This window comes from Corapipo altera, unplaced genomic scaffold (genome assembly GCF_003945725.1).
Source record: "Corapipo altera isolate COAL_440 unplaced genomic scaffold, ASM394572v1 24, whole genome shotgun sequence".
NCBI classification, from domain to species: domain Eukaryota; kingdom Metazoa; phylum Chordata; class Aves; order Passeriformes; family Pipridae; genus Corapipo; species Corapipo altera.
Genome location: NW_020884903.1, coordinates 2,689,792 through 2,706,416, shown reverse-complemented (window position 1 = coordinate 2,706,416; position 16,625 = coordinate 2,689,792). Strand labels below are relative to the sequence as shown.

Sequence of the window (16,625 nt, the reverse complement as noted above, 5' to 3'; positions counted from 1 at the left end):
ACCAACAAAACATGATTGGGCCTGCACTGTTTTATGTTAATTGTTACCTCTTTTCTCAGCTAGAAAGGTGTCTGGCACAGCAAAACAGCCAAGAATAACACCCAGCCCTTTTGCTACTGGGCCTCCACCTGGACTCTTAATTATAAAGTCAAGCTTTTTTAAAGTGTGGGGTTTGTTCTGGAAGGCCCACACCCAATAATGCCATGTTTTCATGATGCACAGGATGCATTTAAATTAAATGTTTCCAAGATGTTTATTAAGGAATCAATCAATCTAGAAACCACAATATCTTACTGGAAAATGAAGTCAGTTGTTTTTCCCCAGCCATTTGACTGCAGACACCAAAGCCATTTTACCCATGTCATCACTGCACCAGAAGATCTATGTGCTGGACAAGGTTCATTGGCTTGATATTAAAATTAAGCAACAATTTAGTCTTCACTAAATTATCACTGAATCAGAAGCCCACAGAAATTGTGTATCTGCATGAATTATTGGACAATTTCAACATTAAATGACTGCTGTTCATGACAGAATTAAAACACAGACAGCAGTCTTTCCTATCATAGTAACCCAAATATCAGACCCATAGTATGCAAACTCACATGTGGAAAGCCTTTTGCTCCCCCTTTCCCAGAATTTCAGGTTCCTGAGGCATAAGCAGAAGTTGTAATTTAGCTTAACTGTATCAGACAATATCCAATTCCCACCAGCACGACAATTGCTACAAAGAAGTCCTTCTTGGGCTGAAGTTGTGCTCTAACACCTGCTGTGTGGTGCACGTACCTGGACAGTAGGGCTGAGCACTATAGAAATATTCTGGATGTTCATTTTTGTTTCCAGTTCCTCTGCAATAACATGGTCCATATGCACAATCAGCCAAGAAATTAGGAGGTGGTTACACTCTGGCAACTCTTTCAGCAGCCTCTGGCACTCCTGAACTTTCTCAGCCTCTGTGCTCTTTCCACAAGCATCTTCAAAGCGGGACGTGAGCTCTTTGGTAAGCAGATTTTCAGGCAGCTCTCGCAGGTACTGTTTCAGCAGGCTGGCCACTGTGTAGGGCTCGTATTCTTCCAGGTTAGGAGACTCTTCGCGATCATAGGCTGCTTTTAGCTCGTCAACTTTTGATTTTATTCCTTAAAATATTCAGATCAAGAATTAAGAGGAATTTCGACTCTAACCGTATAACAGTTATATTTAAACTTTTTTTTTTTTTATTTTGAAATGCACTTATTTCACCTCTCTTTACAATTTAAGCTGATTGAGGAACACCTTTTAGAAGTTATCCACATGTAACAAAGGGAAAATCACAACTCACAATTCCATGATCACTGGTTCTAAAAGCACTGACTAGTACTACGAAGCAAAACCACAGCACTGACAGAGCTCTGAATCAGAACTGCTGCTAGAATTCCCCTTCATCAAGGAACATAAAATAGGGTAAGGAAGGGTAGGGAAACGTTAAGATCAATTGTGTATTTGCATTCAGCATCTTTGTGGCTGTTCAATTCTACATCCCTAAGCCAAGCAGCAAATATGTTATCAATTCAAATATTGTGCAGTAAGTTCTACCTATAACAGCTTTCCTCTGTCAAAACAAAACCCACACTTCTTAGTTTTCAGAATTCCAGCTGGCCCTCCTCAGCAGAAGAATCTCACACAAGATTTTTGATTTGAGGCATCCTATGAATAAAAGTGTGTTCACATAATTATTCAGCCCATCCAAGATTTTCTGTAAGGTGTTTTTATAACTCAGTGACATTCTAGTCTTCCTGAACTTGGAGAAATTTCATTAAAGCTCAACACCCACTTGAGTTACACCACCTCGGTGTGCTGCCATGGTTTGGCTCATACCCAATGAGTACAACTGGGCTCACTCAGCCCAGGTAAAATAGGCTGAGTTTCATGCCCAAAATGAGCCCTCACAACAGCTGGCAATTGCAATGCAATTAAGCCAATGCAATGCTCTCTTTCAGTTCTCAGTTCAAACAATCCTACACGCACAAGAGGGTGCTGTTGCACTGGAGAACACCTACAAAGCACACAGAGCAGAAATGATTTACAGAAAACACACCTGTGAAAATTCCCAACACATAGTGTCTAGAAAAAACGAGCAACCAAAATGTTTCACGAGGTTAGACAAAGCAACTGCTTAAGCTGCTGCAGTATTTATGCATACCTACCTAATACTATGCAGATGGACAGCATGAAGACAGCTTAATGAAGCCTTTGATATCGTTTGATTACTGCTTTACAGTGCTGGCCAACCTGTTTCAAATACTTTTCCTCAAATTCCTTTTCTCCCTTGTTCTTGCCCCCTTACAGGTACCCACAGAGGTACTTACATGAGTTACATTGCTGATGTAGCTCCCAAATAAAGGGATTGTTTTGTTTAATGTGACTAAAACTGAGGTCTCATTTATGTAAGCTGGTGTTATGCAACTACCATGGCTAATTAGCCGGCTGTTGCTAAGCTTAAACAGTGAAACTTGTATTTTCTGGTTATTAGCATATTTGCTGAAAGAAAACAAGTTTTTAAGAAAAAAAATCATTCAATGGAATTAACTGGAGAAACTAACCTAGTGAGAAGTTTATGTGATAAAATGGTTACATCTCATTTTTGCTTTTGCAATCAGCTACCACTGTATTTCTACTGCAGAAGAAAAAGAATACAAGCTGGCCATACACACTTTATTCATTGTTACCATCCTATCACAAAAGGCCAAAACAGGTGAGTTTTTACTGCCATTAGGCAGTACCACCATATTAGCAATTCTTCCGGTATTTCATACCTACAGCCTTGCTTAACTTTGGCTACCTGATTAACTTCTGGATAATCAAAATTAATGCAGCTACAAACAGAGCCTCTAGGTGTTGGAAATGGTAAATAATAATAAGATTGCAAGTAAAGACCTTAGGAACCTTCATGTCAGTGTGCCCAGAGTACCTGAAACTCTGTAGATGCCTTCACATTTCATGCCATACTTCTCTACGTAATCTATACATTCACGGAAAACTGCTGGCAGGCGGATGCCATCGTACATCATGGTCCTGTCTACGGCATGAGACAAAGGAATGCCAAACACGGGTCTGTGACTCGGAACATCCACTTGAGGTATCTCTGTCTCCTGAATTGGCTTTTTCTTTTTCTTCTTCTCTTTCCACTGTTTTACAACATCTGCTGCAGTTAAGTCTTTCGACTTCTTCTCTTTATGTTTGTCTTCCTTATGTTTGTCTTCCTTGTGTTTTTCATCTTTGGGTTTCTCTTTTATCTTAAAATCCTTTTCCTTCTTTTTGGAAAAGCTGGGTTTCTTGAAGACATGTATTCCCTTGGACCGTTTCAACTTTGAAGGACTTTCAGCTTCATCACCGGAACTGTCCTCTTGAAATGCAGCATAGCCTTCCGCTGTTAGGCAAAGGAAGAGAAGGGAAGAGGACAGCTGTGAGTTTCTAAACAGCATATTGCAAGAGGGAGAGAACACAAAATCATACATAGGGAGAGAAGCAACATGAATTAAAAAATAGCACCTGCCTGACTCCTCAAAAGGTTTTCTTTGATTGTTACGTACTTTAGTGGACAACGATTAAATCAAGGTTGCATAAACACACTAAAGATAAGCCACAGAGCTCCTGAATGATCTAAACAATGAATACTTTATATACTTACTCATAATGGCAATGTCCATCTTATGGGCTAGATTCCCATCTAATAGTCAAGGAAATGCAAAATAAAAACAACTGTCTGGCAACTTCTCTATGTTCCTGTAATCAACAGTATAAGAGTTGCTGTTAAGGATCATCTACTAGATACATGTAAGTCTAACAAATATCTATTAAGAACAAACTAAGCTTCAGCCACTTAAAACCCCGATCCCCTTGAAGAATATTATGAATTTTAAGGTATAAAGTTAGTAAAGTTTCAGCCTCAAATAAAACACAGGAAAAAAATCCAGACTCAAAACTAAAAAAGCACTAGCACACTTACTTTTCACTAGATGAATAAAACAATTCCAGCAACACTAGCACAATACTTGCCCGTGAAGGTGCAGATTTGCCTTAAAAAGCATATGGGAGAGCTTCAAACAAGTCCCTGGGCTGAGTACACTGTTCCAGCAGCAAAACACCAAGTGCTGTCTAAAACATGCACCAGTGCTTTTAACTAACTACGCCTCTGCAGCCAGCCCTGCCTCGCCTTCAGGCAAGAATATGAAAATCTCTAAAGGTGGATTAACAAAAAAACCCAACCAACAAAAAAACCAACCCACAAACAACAAGCAATCCAACACAACCTCCAAGCCCACTAATTCTAATTTTACATACTCAGTACCCCATATAAGAAAAGTAAGCCTGAAACCTGGCCAACAAGGATGACATTTCATGTGCCATCTGCACCAGCCAGGTCCCCCAAGGCAGCGGGCACCAAGCTCTTGCTTCAACGTGAAGCCCCCATTACATACAGATCCTTTGAGGCTCTTCCACTACCTACGGCACTGCCTCTGCTCCAGTGAGGAGGCACTGACAGCCAAGTGCTCTTGCTGCATGAATAGTTTTGGGTAGAGGAAAATTACCCCCTTAGATAATATGAGAGCACATCATGCATAAGACTACAGGCTGTAATTTTTTTTAGGTGAAAGATCTTACACAAAAGAACCAGGGGATATTTGGTCTTTTATTCTTCCAGTTCTGAACTATACCAGGTTGCAAAGTTTCTCAGCATTACTTCAGCACATCTAAGGAGCTGTCTGTATTTTGAAGCCTCCTCAGCAGCTCTGTATTTATGTGGCTTTTAATAGCCAAATAAATACAGGAAATGTATTAAAGCATGGAAATACTATAATATAATTACAATCTAACCAGCTCAGCCTTCCCAGCTGGGACTCTTCCCCTAGGACTACCAAACACACACTTTCATAGCAGACTGTGAAAGACCAAGTGTTACTGTCCAAGTGGATTTTAATATAAAAATGCAAATGTAACTGGAGCACAACCACCAACCAGGTCTCCTCCTCTCTATTTACTGGCTATATCATTCACTGGTTTTGTAAACAAAAACCAGATATGGGTAAGGAAAACCTGCAGTACAAAAACTAAGGATTCAAATCTCACTCTTATACAGAACTGTGGATGCACCAGCTGCAGGACAAAGGAGGAGCACACATCACCATCCTGGTTTTGTGAGAATGTGACAGGGCTAGCACTGAGTTTCAAGATGGACTTCACAGATGTAATTTCCAAACAGAAAGCCATACCTTCACCAGACAGACCCCAGAACAATCTGCCCCCAGTCTTTCCTGCTGGATAGCTGAGACAGCTCCCAGTCAAAGAGCGTGGGGTTCCACATGCACACTAGGAACATGTCAGCACAGGGGATCCAACCTTGGAGGTCGGTGCCACCAAGAGAGCTCCTGCCTCACATGTCTCAACACTCCATGTTGCAACGCAAACCCTGGTGCCTTTCTAGGTCTGTGGTAATGTAGCACCAGCAACAACACATTACTGAAACTGGTAATTCTTGACTTCATGAGAGAAGACAAGAAGCAGCAAGTTAAATACAAAACCAGTCTTTTGTAATTTGTCTCAGTAACATAAGTCAACAAAGTTTAGAAATATCTACTAATACTAATACAGATTCGTAGAGCTTAACCCACTCATGCCAAGAGGGGGTTTGCACGTCTCTCAGAATAGCCCAGTTTACTTTATTGTATTTTTGGTAATAAAACTACTGCATCCCTTTCACTAGTGATGTAATATATTGAAATATAAAGAACTTAAATTTATACAGAAGAAATATTATCAAAACCACTTGACAAATCAGGTAATTCTAAATGTAGAAAGAGTATTACCTACTGTTAGCAAACTGATATTTCTGTTCATTGTTTCCTCAAGACTTCTAGTACTAATAGTCCCCATTTTCCCATCACTCTAATACATGTCAATGACATTTTCCTACATCCAGTAGGAATGTATGAGATCAGTACTAATGTAATAAATACTCAAATTCCACTGGCATGATGGACTATCTCTGCCAGTTCCCTGCTCAGGTTTTGTTAGACCTTCCTTCCACAAGCATGTCTTCACTGCAGTTATTTTAAATGTGAAGTAAAATGAATAAGATCTACTACCTACTTTATCTACAGAAAAAGTATAGCCCTTATCTTACCAAAAATTATGAAAACCTCTTTTAAAATAATAATAATAAAAAATCTAGTGTTACTTTGGAAAAATCTAACTTACAGGCTTAAAAGCTTTGTCATGCAGGAAGGCCACTATCATTCTATCACTCTGCATACTTGGGAATACTCCTCCTGCACTCTTACAACAAAGCTATAAAATCATGCTATAGTATTTATTGTTAACTCAAAGGGTTGCATTATGTAGAACTGTCACTTATCAAACAAGATACTTTTTGTCCATCATGTCTTCGATGAGTTTTGAAGTAATTTATAACTCTACAGATGATTCAGCTCCCTGGGGGAATCTGCAGCATCTGTAATTAATTCACTGAAAGAAAACATGGATGGCTTTTACATATGAAAGAATTAGTAGGTCAAATATGACCGATGTGCAATGCTAGCATTAGTTACCTAATTTGAATTTGTCAGAGGGATTGCCTTCCAACTGTACACCATTTCTAAGTAGAACTGTAAGACACATGAATGGACAATGAGCTTGGGTAGATGGATTCTGTTTCTTCTCCCTGCCCACAAGATGTATCGTTACTATCAACACAGATTTCCACCTTACAGACACTACTAACACTTACTATCCAACTTTCAATTAGAAAGGCTTGTCTTTAATATGTATTCAACTCACTGATGTGAGTACAGCAATCCCAAACAAATTCTGCATTCAGGTTACTCTGCAGAGCTACCCCAGCAGAGCAAATGAAGCTGAAATTAGAAATTTGCCTTACTTTGTTTTGATTTAAAATAATCACTGGCATTGAAAGGTAGACTTTTTAACTATTTGCAAATGGTACTTGGCTAGACAAATGCACAGTAGTATATAGAGATTCACAGTAATTTGTCAGTACAATAGGATGTAGCTACACATCCTATTTATCACAAAGAAAACCTTGATATGAAGAGCCTCTAATGTTTACCAGGGGTAGACAATTCTAGTAACTTCTTATTATGTAGATCTGAAAACTCTATTCAGAGCTTCTCCACTCATCAGATGAGTTAAAATAATGTTTTATTTGCAATAGCAGTGACTTGCTATTGCCCTCTTCTACTTCCCAAAAGAACAGTTGGACCTCCTGGCCAACACATTAGAGATTTGGCCTTCAAAAATATTTCCTGAAAATTTCAGAAGAGTTCATACTAGTTATACTACTGTTCCTTCAAAAGACAGTTTGGTTTATTATTCAATCAACTCCAGATTTTCCTAAGAATTATATTAAAAATAAGAAAATTATTCCAAACAAAAAAATCCTAGCTGCATATCGAACCCATCCCGTCCAACAGCATCAATCTCAGAAGTAAAAAGAATAAGCAAGAGTAAGATCTACCACATACAGACTCTTTATCTACAGAAACTCTAATGGGTAGAACAGATGCTTCTTCTTAAGTATTTCTTATAACCTTTTTCTTTTGCAAGGAACTGCATATTTTATGACTGTATCAACACATGATTACTGACAGGTATTTAAACATTAAAAAAAAAAATCAATTACATTGGTCACTGTCTCAGATAATCCATTACTGCCTAAAACAGATCCATTTTTGCTCTCCTGCTGTCACAGTACAAGTTCTGATTCTATCAGGGAACAGATCTCATTTAAAACTATGCCACTAAAAAGAAAATTCCTTTTAATCCCTAATAAATCCCCTAATCTAACTCACTCCACAGCCAACCAACACCCAGTCTATCACAGAGGAGTGGAGAATAGAAATTAGTGGCTGAGATACTTTTCTAGCAGTTGACGTTCCATGTAAAAAACAATATTCCATTTAATTTTCTATTATCTCCAAAACATTTCTAGCATTTTTCCTCCAGAATAATTGCTGTGTATTATTAGATTACTGCCATTAACATGAAAAATATCAAATCATTATATTAACCACATAGGAAAAAATGCTTTTTTGATAAAGGTACTAATAATGAAGATAAGAGTGCATCGCTCTTGAAAACAGGATTGACCTAAAAAACTAAAATGAATAACTGTGGGATATTTATCCTTCCCTCTCTATAAACCCTCCTGTGCTTCAAGCACTACTGAAGTTTACATTTAGAGTATTATCAAAATAGCCCAAGGTACAGTTACAGTTTCAGGAGTTAGGATGACCTTGTCATTAGTTCACTAATTGCAAATTCAACAAACTCTGCCACAATGTAATGTCCACTTGTTGTTTTTATACTGACATGTTCAGTTATATTTGTTTAAGCCCCAAACTACATGATCATGGCAGGTTGTCCAAAATCAAAGCAGGTAGTCAAAAAATATGAAAAGAAAGAATCTGAACACATGTAACAGAATTTAAAAGTTGGAAGAAACTGAAGAATCAGAAGTATGGGAGGAATAAAAAATGTCAAAGCTAGAAGGAAACTCTTAAAAATCAACCATGATAAGCAACTGTAAAGAACCCTTGTCATTTACACAAGCAAAATGCCTGTTCAGGGCATATTTACAATAATGACTACTTTTGGACTGTATGAGATGTACTGAAAGCTTTGTATGTAACTCACTGTTCTATCTGACCAGCAATTACATGACAGATATGTATTAGGGCTAAGAAACGATGAATACTTTTTACATTAGAGTTGCAAGAGATGATTTGGTTCTTCCTATGTTTTACATTTTTGTGTTCTTTGAGGATTTTTCATACCTTCAAGGTGTCTTTTAAGTAACAAGAACTGCTTTAAATCAGCTATAAAATGTGTTGCAATTTCTTGCAGAAGAAAGCAGCTACTGTGCTAGTGTGCACAGACCTGCATGGATTTGCTGAAGAAGCATTTTTCCTCTTAAACAACAGCCTTCATTTAGATTATCACCATGAGCCATGCTGAATTCAACCACAAAGAAACCCACATGATGGATAACGCTGATCTCTACCAAATTTAGAGGTGTGCAATGCAGAACTATAACAGAAAGCTTGTTTGCAAAAAAAAAAAGCAAATACTGATAGCCTGAATTTAGACCCAGCCAATCAGCAACGAATTTTCATCACCAATTCAGTAATCTCTATTAGGTTACTGTTGTTTACATTAGAGAAAAACGAATCATTTTTGTTAAAACTTGTAGGAATTTCAACTCTTGGTTTTTACCTGAGGATGCATTTTTCAGTTACAGTATTCTTCAAGCACACGGTTTTTAGTTAAAGCAGGAATAGTCCTTCTGAACTGCAGTAGAAACAATTCCTGTATTCCAGGAAACTGCTTTGATTAAAAGCAGTGACAGCAAATTATTAAAGAGTAATTATTTAAGTATGTGCATGCACGTTACAGTCACCATATTAATTCCAACAGCATACTGTGTGCTGTCTCGTTGTTTCTGATCTTCCAAATTCCACATGTAAGAAGTAGCAAGATACACTGACATCAAAGATAGAGGTATTGAAGAGGAACATTATTTTGAAATTGTGCTAAAACAAATGTCAGTTAAAAAGCACTAGCACGTAGGATGTGATATTTAGGTTTGAGAGACTTGAACAGTAAGTGTCTCTGGTACTGAGAGAGTTAAGTTATCAGCTCAGTATTTCCAAGTGCTTTGTTCTTTCGGAATATGTAGAAAAACATTCTTGAATAAAATCTTGCACGTTTCCAAAATTTTCTGCACAAATCTAAAGGTGGAAGGTAAGGTTTCTGTTGTTTTGGAGAAAGACAAAGAATGGATTATATAGTCAAAGCTCTACTTTCTTCTAACCTTTGCTCTGTCACTTCTGGAAAATTCAGATCTCAGTGCTGGTTTGCATATTTTTGACCTCTGCAATAATACTTTGGCACTGTGGAGGAACCTGCATGATCAGAGTAAACTGAGAAGCTAGAGAAAAGAAGGTCACAGATTTTACTACTCCCCAAATAATGGTGTAGTGTGCACATGAAAATTTGAAAAGGTACGGGAGACACATGGAAAAAAGGTTAAAGTTGTTGAAAGTGACTCTTCCAAATTTCCAAGTATAAGATTCAGGTCAAACATACAGTTTTATTTTAGACAGCACCTCAGCTACAATTAAAAAAGGACCTATTTGGAAATACATTTGAAAACCTCCACGTAGAACGTGAACCGATAATGAGATTAGAAAAACCCATGCAAGGCATTTATCAATGCATCATTAAAGGTTTTGGATAAACACAATTTCTTAGTAACTCTGGGCACACTTTTGGTACCTGTATCTGTGCAACAAAAACCAAAACCAACTGTTTGGTTAAGGCGTCGGTTTTTCTGAAAGAGATATAGGTCCTGCACAAGGCCTGTTTGTAACAAGTTAACTTCCTTCACACCTAAACAAGTTCAAAAAAACCCAGTGGGAATACTAAGCAATTTTGAGAGAGAGAGAAAGAAAGAAACATTAAAAGCATCAAATTACAAAGAGAAGTTGTCTACTCACTTCTTTTTTCTTTTTTCTTAAATTTTCCTTTCTTCTTCCCATGCTCCTTTTCATCATCAGATATTATATCTGGAGGCTCATGTAAGCTGTCATGAGGGGGTGAAGGCTCACCGGTGCGGTACAATCCAGGGAATTTTGTAGGACTGATTTCTTCAGAGCTGGGAGTACGGGCAAGACCCCCACTGTGCTCTACCCGACGGTGTTCACTGGGGCTGCTGGTGGGAGGCAGGAAGCACTCGGTCATTCTGATTCCCTGATATCAAAGCGAAATCTTCTGCTACCTGTCCATCACACCTGCAGCAGGGGAAAACAAAAAGAAACCCACACTATTTTAATCAATGAATTTCAGAACCCCTTGTTTAGAGCTCTATCCTGAAATCACAAACACCACCTTCTACAATGAATCTTCCAACTTATGTCAAGACACAGCAACACAACATCAGCTCAGCGTTTGCCGAATCTGTTCATTAACTCCTAAGCCATATTAACATAATATGAGAGCTGCTATTTTAGCCATTTCTACTTTATAGCAGATAAAATATATATTTAAGTATCAGAACACTTTAACAGTTGAAATAATTCTTACAAAATTCACAGGCATCTTGCATACTGATTGCTAAAAATTACTACAAATAGTCAGCTAACTTTAAGTTTTTGACATAAAATGGATTTGTCTGGAAGCTCAGAGTGTTTGTGAGCACTGCCCTTAAGGCAAAGATGATTTTCATCTTTCCCAAGCAGATTTTATAGATGCAAACAAGAACTCGCCTAGCCTGTTGCAATAAAGGGGAAAAAAAAATAAAATAAATAGAGTCAAAGCAAATCCATCTTTTAATTATGCAAATGCAAATTAAAGAAGGTAAAAGAATGATAAAGTTTTTCTGGTACACTACAACTTCACCTTTGAAGAGGTTATATCAGGTTATCTGCACCCAGATGCTGGTACATTTGCTTGAGAGTTACAGACAAATAAATGATAATAAAAAAAATTACTGAAGGAAACCAATACATAAATTCTCAGCAGTGGAACTTGTAAGCAAAAAGCCTCTTCCTAGTACAGACAAATTTCAGAAATTCCACAGAACAGGTATGCTGTATGGGACATCACACCTCTGGAGTCCACTTGGTTGAACTTGGCCCCTTGTATCTAAACGGTCACAAAGGATTTTGTTGTATTTTGTTATATTTTTAATTGATATCAAATACTCCTCTGTCATGCTTATTTGATACTGTATTTAAACAAGTAAATGGCATGCTCAAACATGGGATTTCATGAAAAATGTCCAGGTATCTAAAGCTTCAGAATTACAGCTATCAAAAAAGGTCAAAATTTTCAACTATATAAGCATTTTCAGTATTGCCAATGACAAAGACTGGTAATACTATTGCATCTCATCTCAGTATCAGAATGATCTGTAAAATTCCTGCACAGCACCTGTTTGCATTTCATAACCAATCCCTCAGCCCTGCTCCAAGAAAAACAGAACCAAAACCACCCCACCAGCAGCTGCTAAACAACAGACGGTATTTCAATAATAATTAATGGAATTAAATTAGAAATATTGCATAAAGTTTTTTTAAATGAACAGGATGGATGGTACCTACAAATCAGTCCATGTTTAGAGTGGACAAGGTGGGCAAGTGCACAGAAGGAAAGAACAAGGTCATTGCAAAGGCACAGACCATCACCCTGGAAAATGAGGACACACAGGCTTTGCTTCTGGAACCCAGCAGAGCTTCTGGGATTAAGACAGACTTAGCCCATACATTCCACAACACTGTTCAGCAGTATCACTCAACCCCCAGGGTTTTATTTACAGATTGGTAGCATACAGAAAAAATATAACACAGAATTGTGTTCTGCCAGGTTAATAATTAGAGATGTGTCCAGCTAAGTGGGTTTTGGGGAGGGTGGTTGGTTTATTTTTTTGGGGATGCAATTTTTTATCTCAGTTTTTTAATTCTCATCCTTCAGCTCCCTGTATACAGATCAGAGTGAAATTTTAATGTATGTATGCACTAGTACCTCACTACAGGAGATCACTCACAGTGCTTATGGAAATTATCAGTTACTCAGATCAGAATTTGAATAGGGCACAGTAAGACACAGAATTATGATGAGAAACAAAATATTCATGAGGTCTTTTAATACTGTTCATTCTTTATTTTGGCTAAAGCAGAGACTAGCTAAAAATAAAGATAATGGCGTATATTTGTAAATGCAACAAATTAAGACTGCATTTAGGTTTAATTTTTTTTATTTTACAGCTTAAAGAAGAATTACTTTCCTATATGCATAATTTCCTAGGCCTTTAAATAAGGGAGAAATTCTAGAATGCTCAAATTATATCATGATGTATCAGCAGAATGAGAGCCTTTAAGCCTACTGCAAAAACCTCTTCCACTTTTGCTAATGGATGTTAATGTATTACTGCCATAGAAATCCACACTTTTCCTCTCGCTTTTACAATTTTTTCTGACAAATAAATGGTGAAACTGAAAAAATCAGGGATCTTCTAGGCATTCTGAGAAGGAACATTTCCAACAGGCTCAGTCTTCTGCCAACTTCTCCCTCTCAGACTTGACCCTTTCTTCCCAATCTGTTACTGCTGCAGTCCTGCCTCTCCTCTGCAGCAGGTTCCCTCCTTCAGACTGCTTTCCCTCACCTTTACAGTTCTCATCTGTCAGGAGATTTAAGAGCTCACTTCTACCACATGAGGCCATACCCCCCCCCATTAACTCTCCCCTGCCTCCAATTATAGTAGTTTGTTCTCTCAAGGTCCCTTTGTGAGATGACTCAAGTTGCTGGCTGCTCCAACAGGCTTCTGCTGCTGAGCTGGTGTGTGGAAGAGCTCAACAAGCACTAACAGTGACAAACAGAGAAGTAGCAGAACCACAGTGACAGGAGTGCAACCTCCCTCTTTGGGCAGCTCTGTTTTGTGATTCTGCATGCAAAACTTCATCTCCTCAGACTTCAAATAATTCGTAGTATCTTTGTCACAACATAAAGCTTTGACTTCTTTACTACCCAGTGTCAGTACTCCCACGGTTCTTGTCTTGACTCAGTACTCTTTTTTCACCCTCAGTGTATCACACACAACATAATCTTCATCTGCTTTGGTCTCTGTGACCCAAGTTCAGTCTCCCACTTTCCCCTCATCTTGTTCTTTAGGTAGTTCCTACTCTCCTGCTGCAGACTGCTTTCTTGTAGATAAACTACTCCCTTTTCTTCCTCTGTTTCTTCTATTCTGGATGTTGTTCTCTGCTGCAGTCTTTTGTTTCCTCATGATTATCTACCTCATTTCTCATCTTGTCCCCATTTCTCCTACGGGCTCTCATTCTCTCCCTAGTATCACAAGAAGTCACCTTCTTCCTTACCTCCCTACCAACAGAACACTCCTTGACACCCACCACTTCTCGTTCACTTGACATTTGATTCTGCTTCCACAGGAACCACAAATGCTGCTACATGACAGCACCAGAGAGCTTCTTGCAGTTCAAGCACCTCCTCGGACCTCGCTACTTTTTCCAGTACTCCCAAAATGCAGTTTCTTGAACCATCTTCCTGCTCAACATTGAGTCAAGCCTGCAGAATAACTGAATGTCAAAAATAAGCCTTCACTGAACATGTGCAGAATTGTGACCTTTCCTCTATCCCCCAAGGAAAGACTAAATTATAAGACATTTTAAACATGGAAATAAAGTATGTCACTAACACAAAACTTCTTACACATCACACCATTACCATCATTCTAGATCATACACCAAGCACGGGAAAGTGAGCTGGGGAAAGGAAGAAAGATGCCTGCATAGGCAAAATAATGTGGTTTTCCAAGCGTCATTTTTGAAAATAACTGAACTCTTTCCTAAAAAAATTCAGTCTGAGCTACATATCTAGTAAGTAAAGATGAGGTTTAGAAAACCATAGAAAAGAGAAGACAAGAGAGACATGACAGCCAACTTTAACAGGTCTCACTTGTAACAGTGTGTCATCTAGGCACGAACACATTAAAGAGAGGCACAGTTTGAAAGACCGAACTCACAGCTTTTCATTCAGTACAGAAGGCTCCATTATTTCTGTTTTGCACTGAGTCTATTGTGACTTTCTGCCTTGTAACCAATTGCAACAGCAGAAGCAAACTACAGCAGGTGATTTCATGCACAGATGTTATTTTGTAAAGCTGCTGGGCGGAATGGAGGACATGGAGTTTTTCTGCAACAAGCATTATGCAAGACCACATGTGAAGCACAGTGGGTGTCCCCAGGTCATTCCATTTTGGCACAAACAGACACCCTCTGAATATCTGGGTGTTACACTGAAAATAATCCCAAGAAGTCAGTAATCAAAGGATGGAGGCAGAGTGGGGACTCTCACTCAGCTACCAGTACCTGCTCTGTCAGAACTACCCAAAAGCAAGGCTGAGAGAACAGCAGTACCTCATCATCACGGACCTTCAGTCCAAAAGATCTGGACATGTTTAAGAATCTGATAGTACTTGAAGAAATGAGGCACATCAGGTTTAGACAAAAATTATCCTGTAACAAACACAGCTCCATTTTGGAAAGTAATGAACTATAAGAGGAAAGAATAAAAACCACCATCTGTGGTCTAAGTATGTCAAAACACTTCGGAAACCATGAGTGGTACTCATATAACTGCTGAGACTTTTCAATAAGATGAGAAGTCTGAGTTAGAAGTTATTCATCAAGACTATACAGGGTCTGTGTCACATCTAAGTTCTGTATCTATTGCACTTTTTCCAACATACTGAAAGGCTTAATACAAATCACTGCTTTCACTTGAACATTTCTTAGACTGAAATGCTGCCATACAGTCAAGTGTCAAAATGACATCAGAGGCCATCTGTTCCATTTAACAAGCAGTAGCCAGGTACAAAAACAGAACCCTTTCCTTTCTTTAATAAGGCAACATGGCCATGAAAGGAGAAGGAATAGGGAAGTACTTCATGTAGACAGGCAAAGCAAGTCACGAGTAATCACACAAACACAGCGTTAAGTAACTCCCTTGTGAGTCACACACTCTTCATAGCTGGCAAGAATTAAAGCCTCAAGAAGGGACTTAGCAAAATTTTTTTGGATAAGGAGAATAAAATACAAACTGTTTAGCAGCATTCAGCTCCTAAACCTCAGATTACTTTACAGCATATGTGATCCTATCAGAATGTTAGAAAATCTACTTCGAAGGAGAGTGTGCAATCATACAATTGAAGCTGCAGAGGAGCAAGCTGTACATTCAAAAATAATGTCAGCATCAAATCAGCTCTAAAAGTAACATAAACAGCTTTTGTGTGTTCTCTCATTTACCTGTAGGCAGACAAAGTCTGCCGCAATCACAGCACCATCCCAAGTATTTCAAGTTGTGCTCTGAGAGTCCATACCAGCTCAGAAGGAGCGACACAATAATACACAAAACTACTTAGCTGTTGACAATCAGTGAGCTTTAGACCACATCCATGTTTGAGTGGACTCTTGGAGGAGCCTGCTCACATTTAGAATATGCAGCTGCATCCAGGTAATTCCCTATTATTGAGGGTATTCCAGGTCTTCAATAATCCATCCAGTGAACAGAGGGTCAGTCTTAAAACAAATAATTAAATAATACCCTAAACATTTTAGAAATACCAGAAACAAGGTTCCCAATCCCATTGTGATAAAGGCTTATATAATTGCATGAAGATAAAATCTCCAGATATGAGGTAGCACGTGCCTTCCAGTTTGGTTCACTTCAGGGGAAACAGTACTACAGCCCCCAGCCTACAAATTCTGTAGAGCTCCGTCAGGAGGCAATTCGCACACTGTTTCCAACAGACATCTTGGAAAAAACAACAATTGGACTCCTGGGGGTTGTGTGAGTGTGTGTTAAGTGCTTTGCTCTGCAGAGAGCACACCTGAAAAGAGATGGACCATAACTGCCTGGGAGAAGCCCTGGCCCCATGACACTGCCCCTGCAATGGCTACACCGTCACACTGCCTATTTTGACATAACATCCTACTTCCCTGGTGAGGGATGACGTGACAATTTACATCATACTGTTTGTTCCAGAGCAAGCTAAA

General features: G+C 38.6%; 1 protein-coding gene across 6 annotated transcripts in view; it reads right to left on the bottom strand.

Moving 5' to 3' along the window:
• The window catches only part of RALBP1 (ralA binding protein 1), a 33,574-nt gene that overhangs the window by 5,462 nt on the left and 11,487 nt on the right, over nucleotides 1-16,625 (bottom strand). For 4 of the 6 annotated variants that reach the window (XM_027650902.1, XM_027650905.1, XM_027650906.1 and 1 more), the window contains 3 exons: nucleotides 10,551-10,844; nucleotides 2,948-3,406; nucleotides 787-1,136 (listed from right to left, as the gene is read on the bottom strand). In XM_027650902.1, coding sequence (XP_027506703.1) covers nucleotides 787-1,136; nucleotides 2,948-3,406; nucleotides 10,551-10,794 — 1,053 coding nt within the window. In that variant the 5' untranslated portion in view covers nucleotides 10,795-10,844. Of the gene's footprint in view, nucleotides 1-786; nucleotides 1,137-2,947; nucleotides 3,407-3,667; nucleotides 3,751-10,550; nucleotides 10,845-13,928; nucleotides 14,080-16,625 lie in introns of those variants that run through there. The other 2 variants (XM_027650907.1, XM_027650908.1) reach the window with 2 other exon arrangements.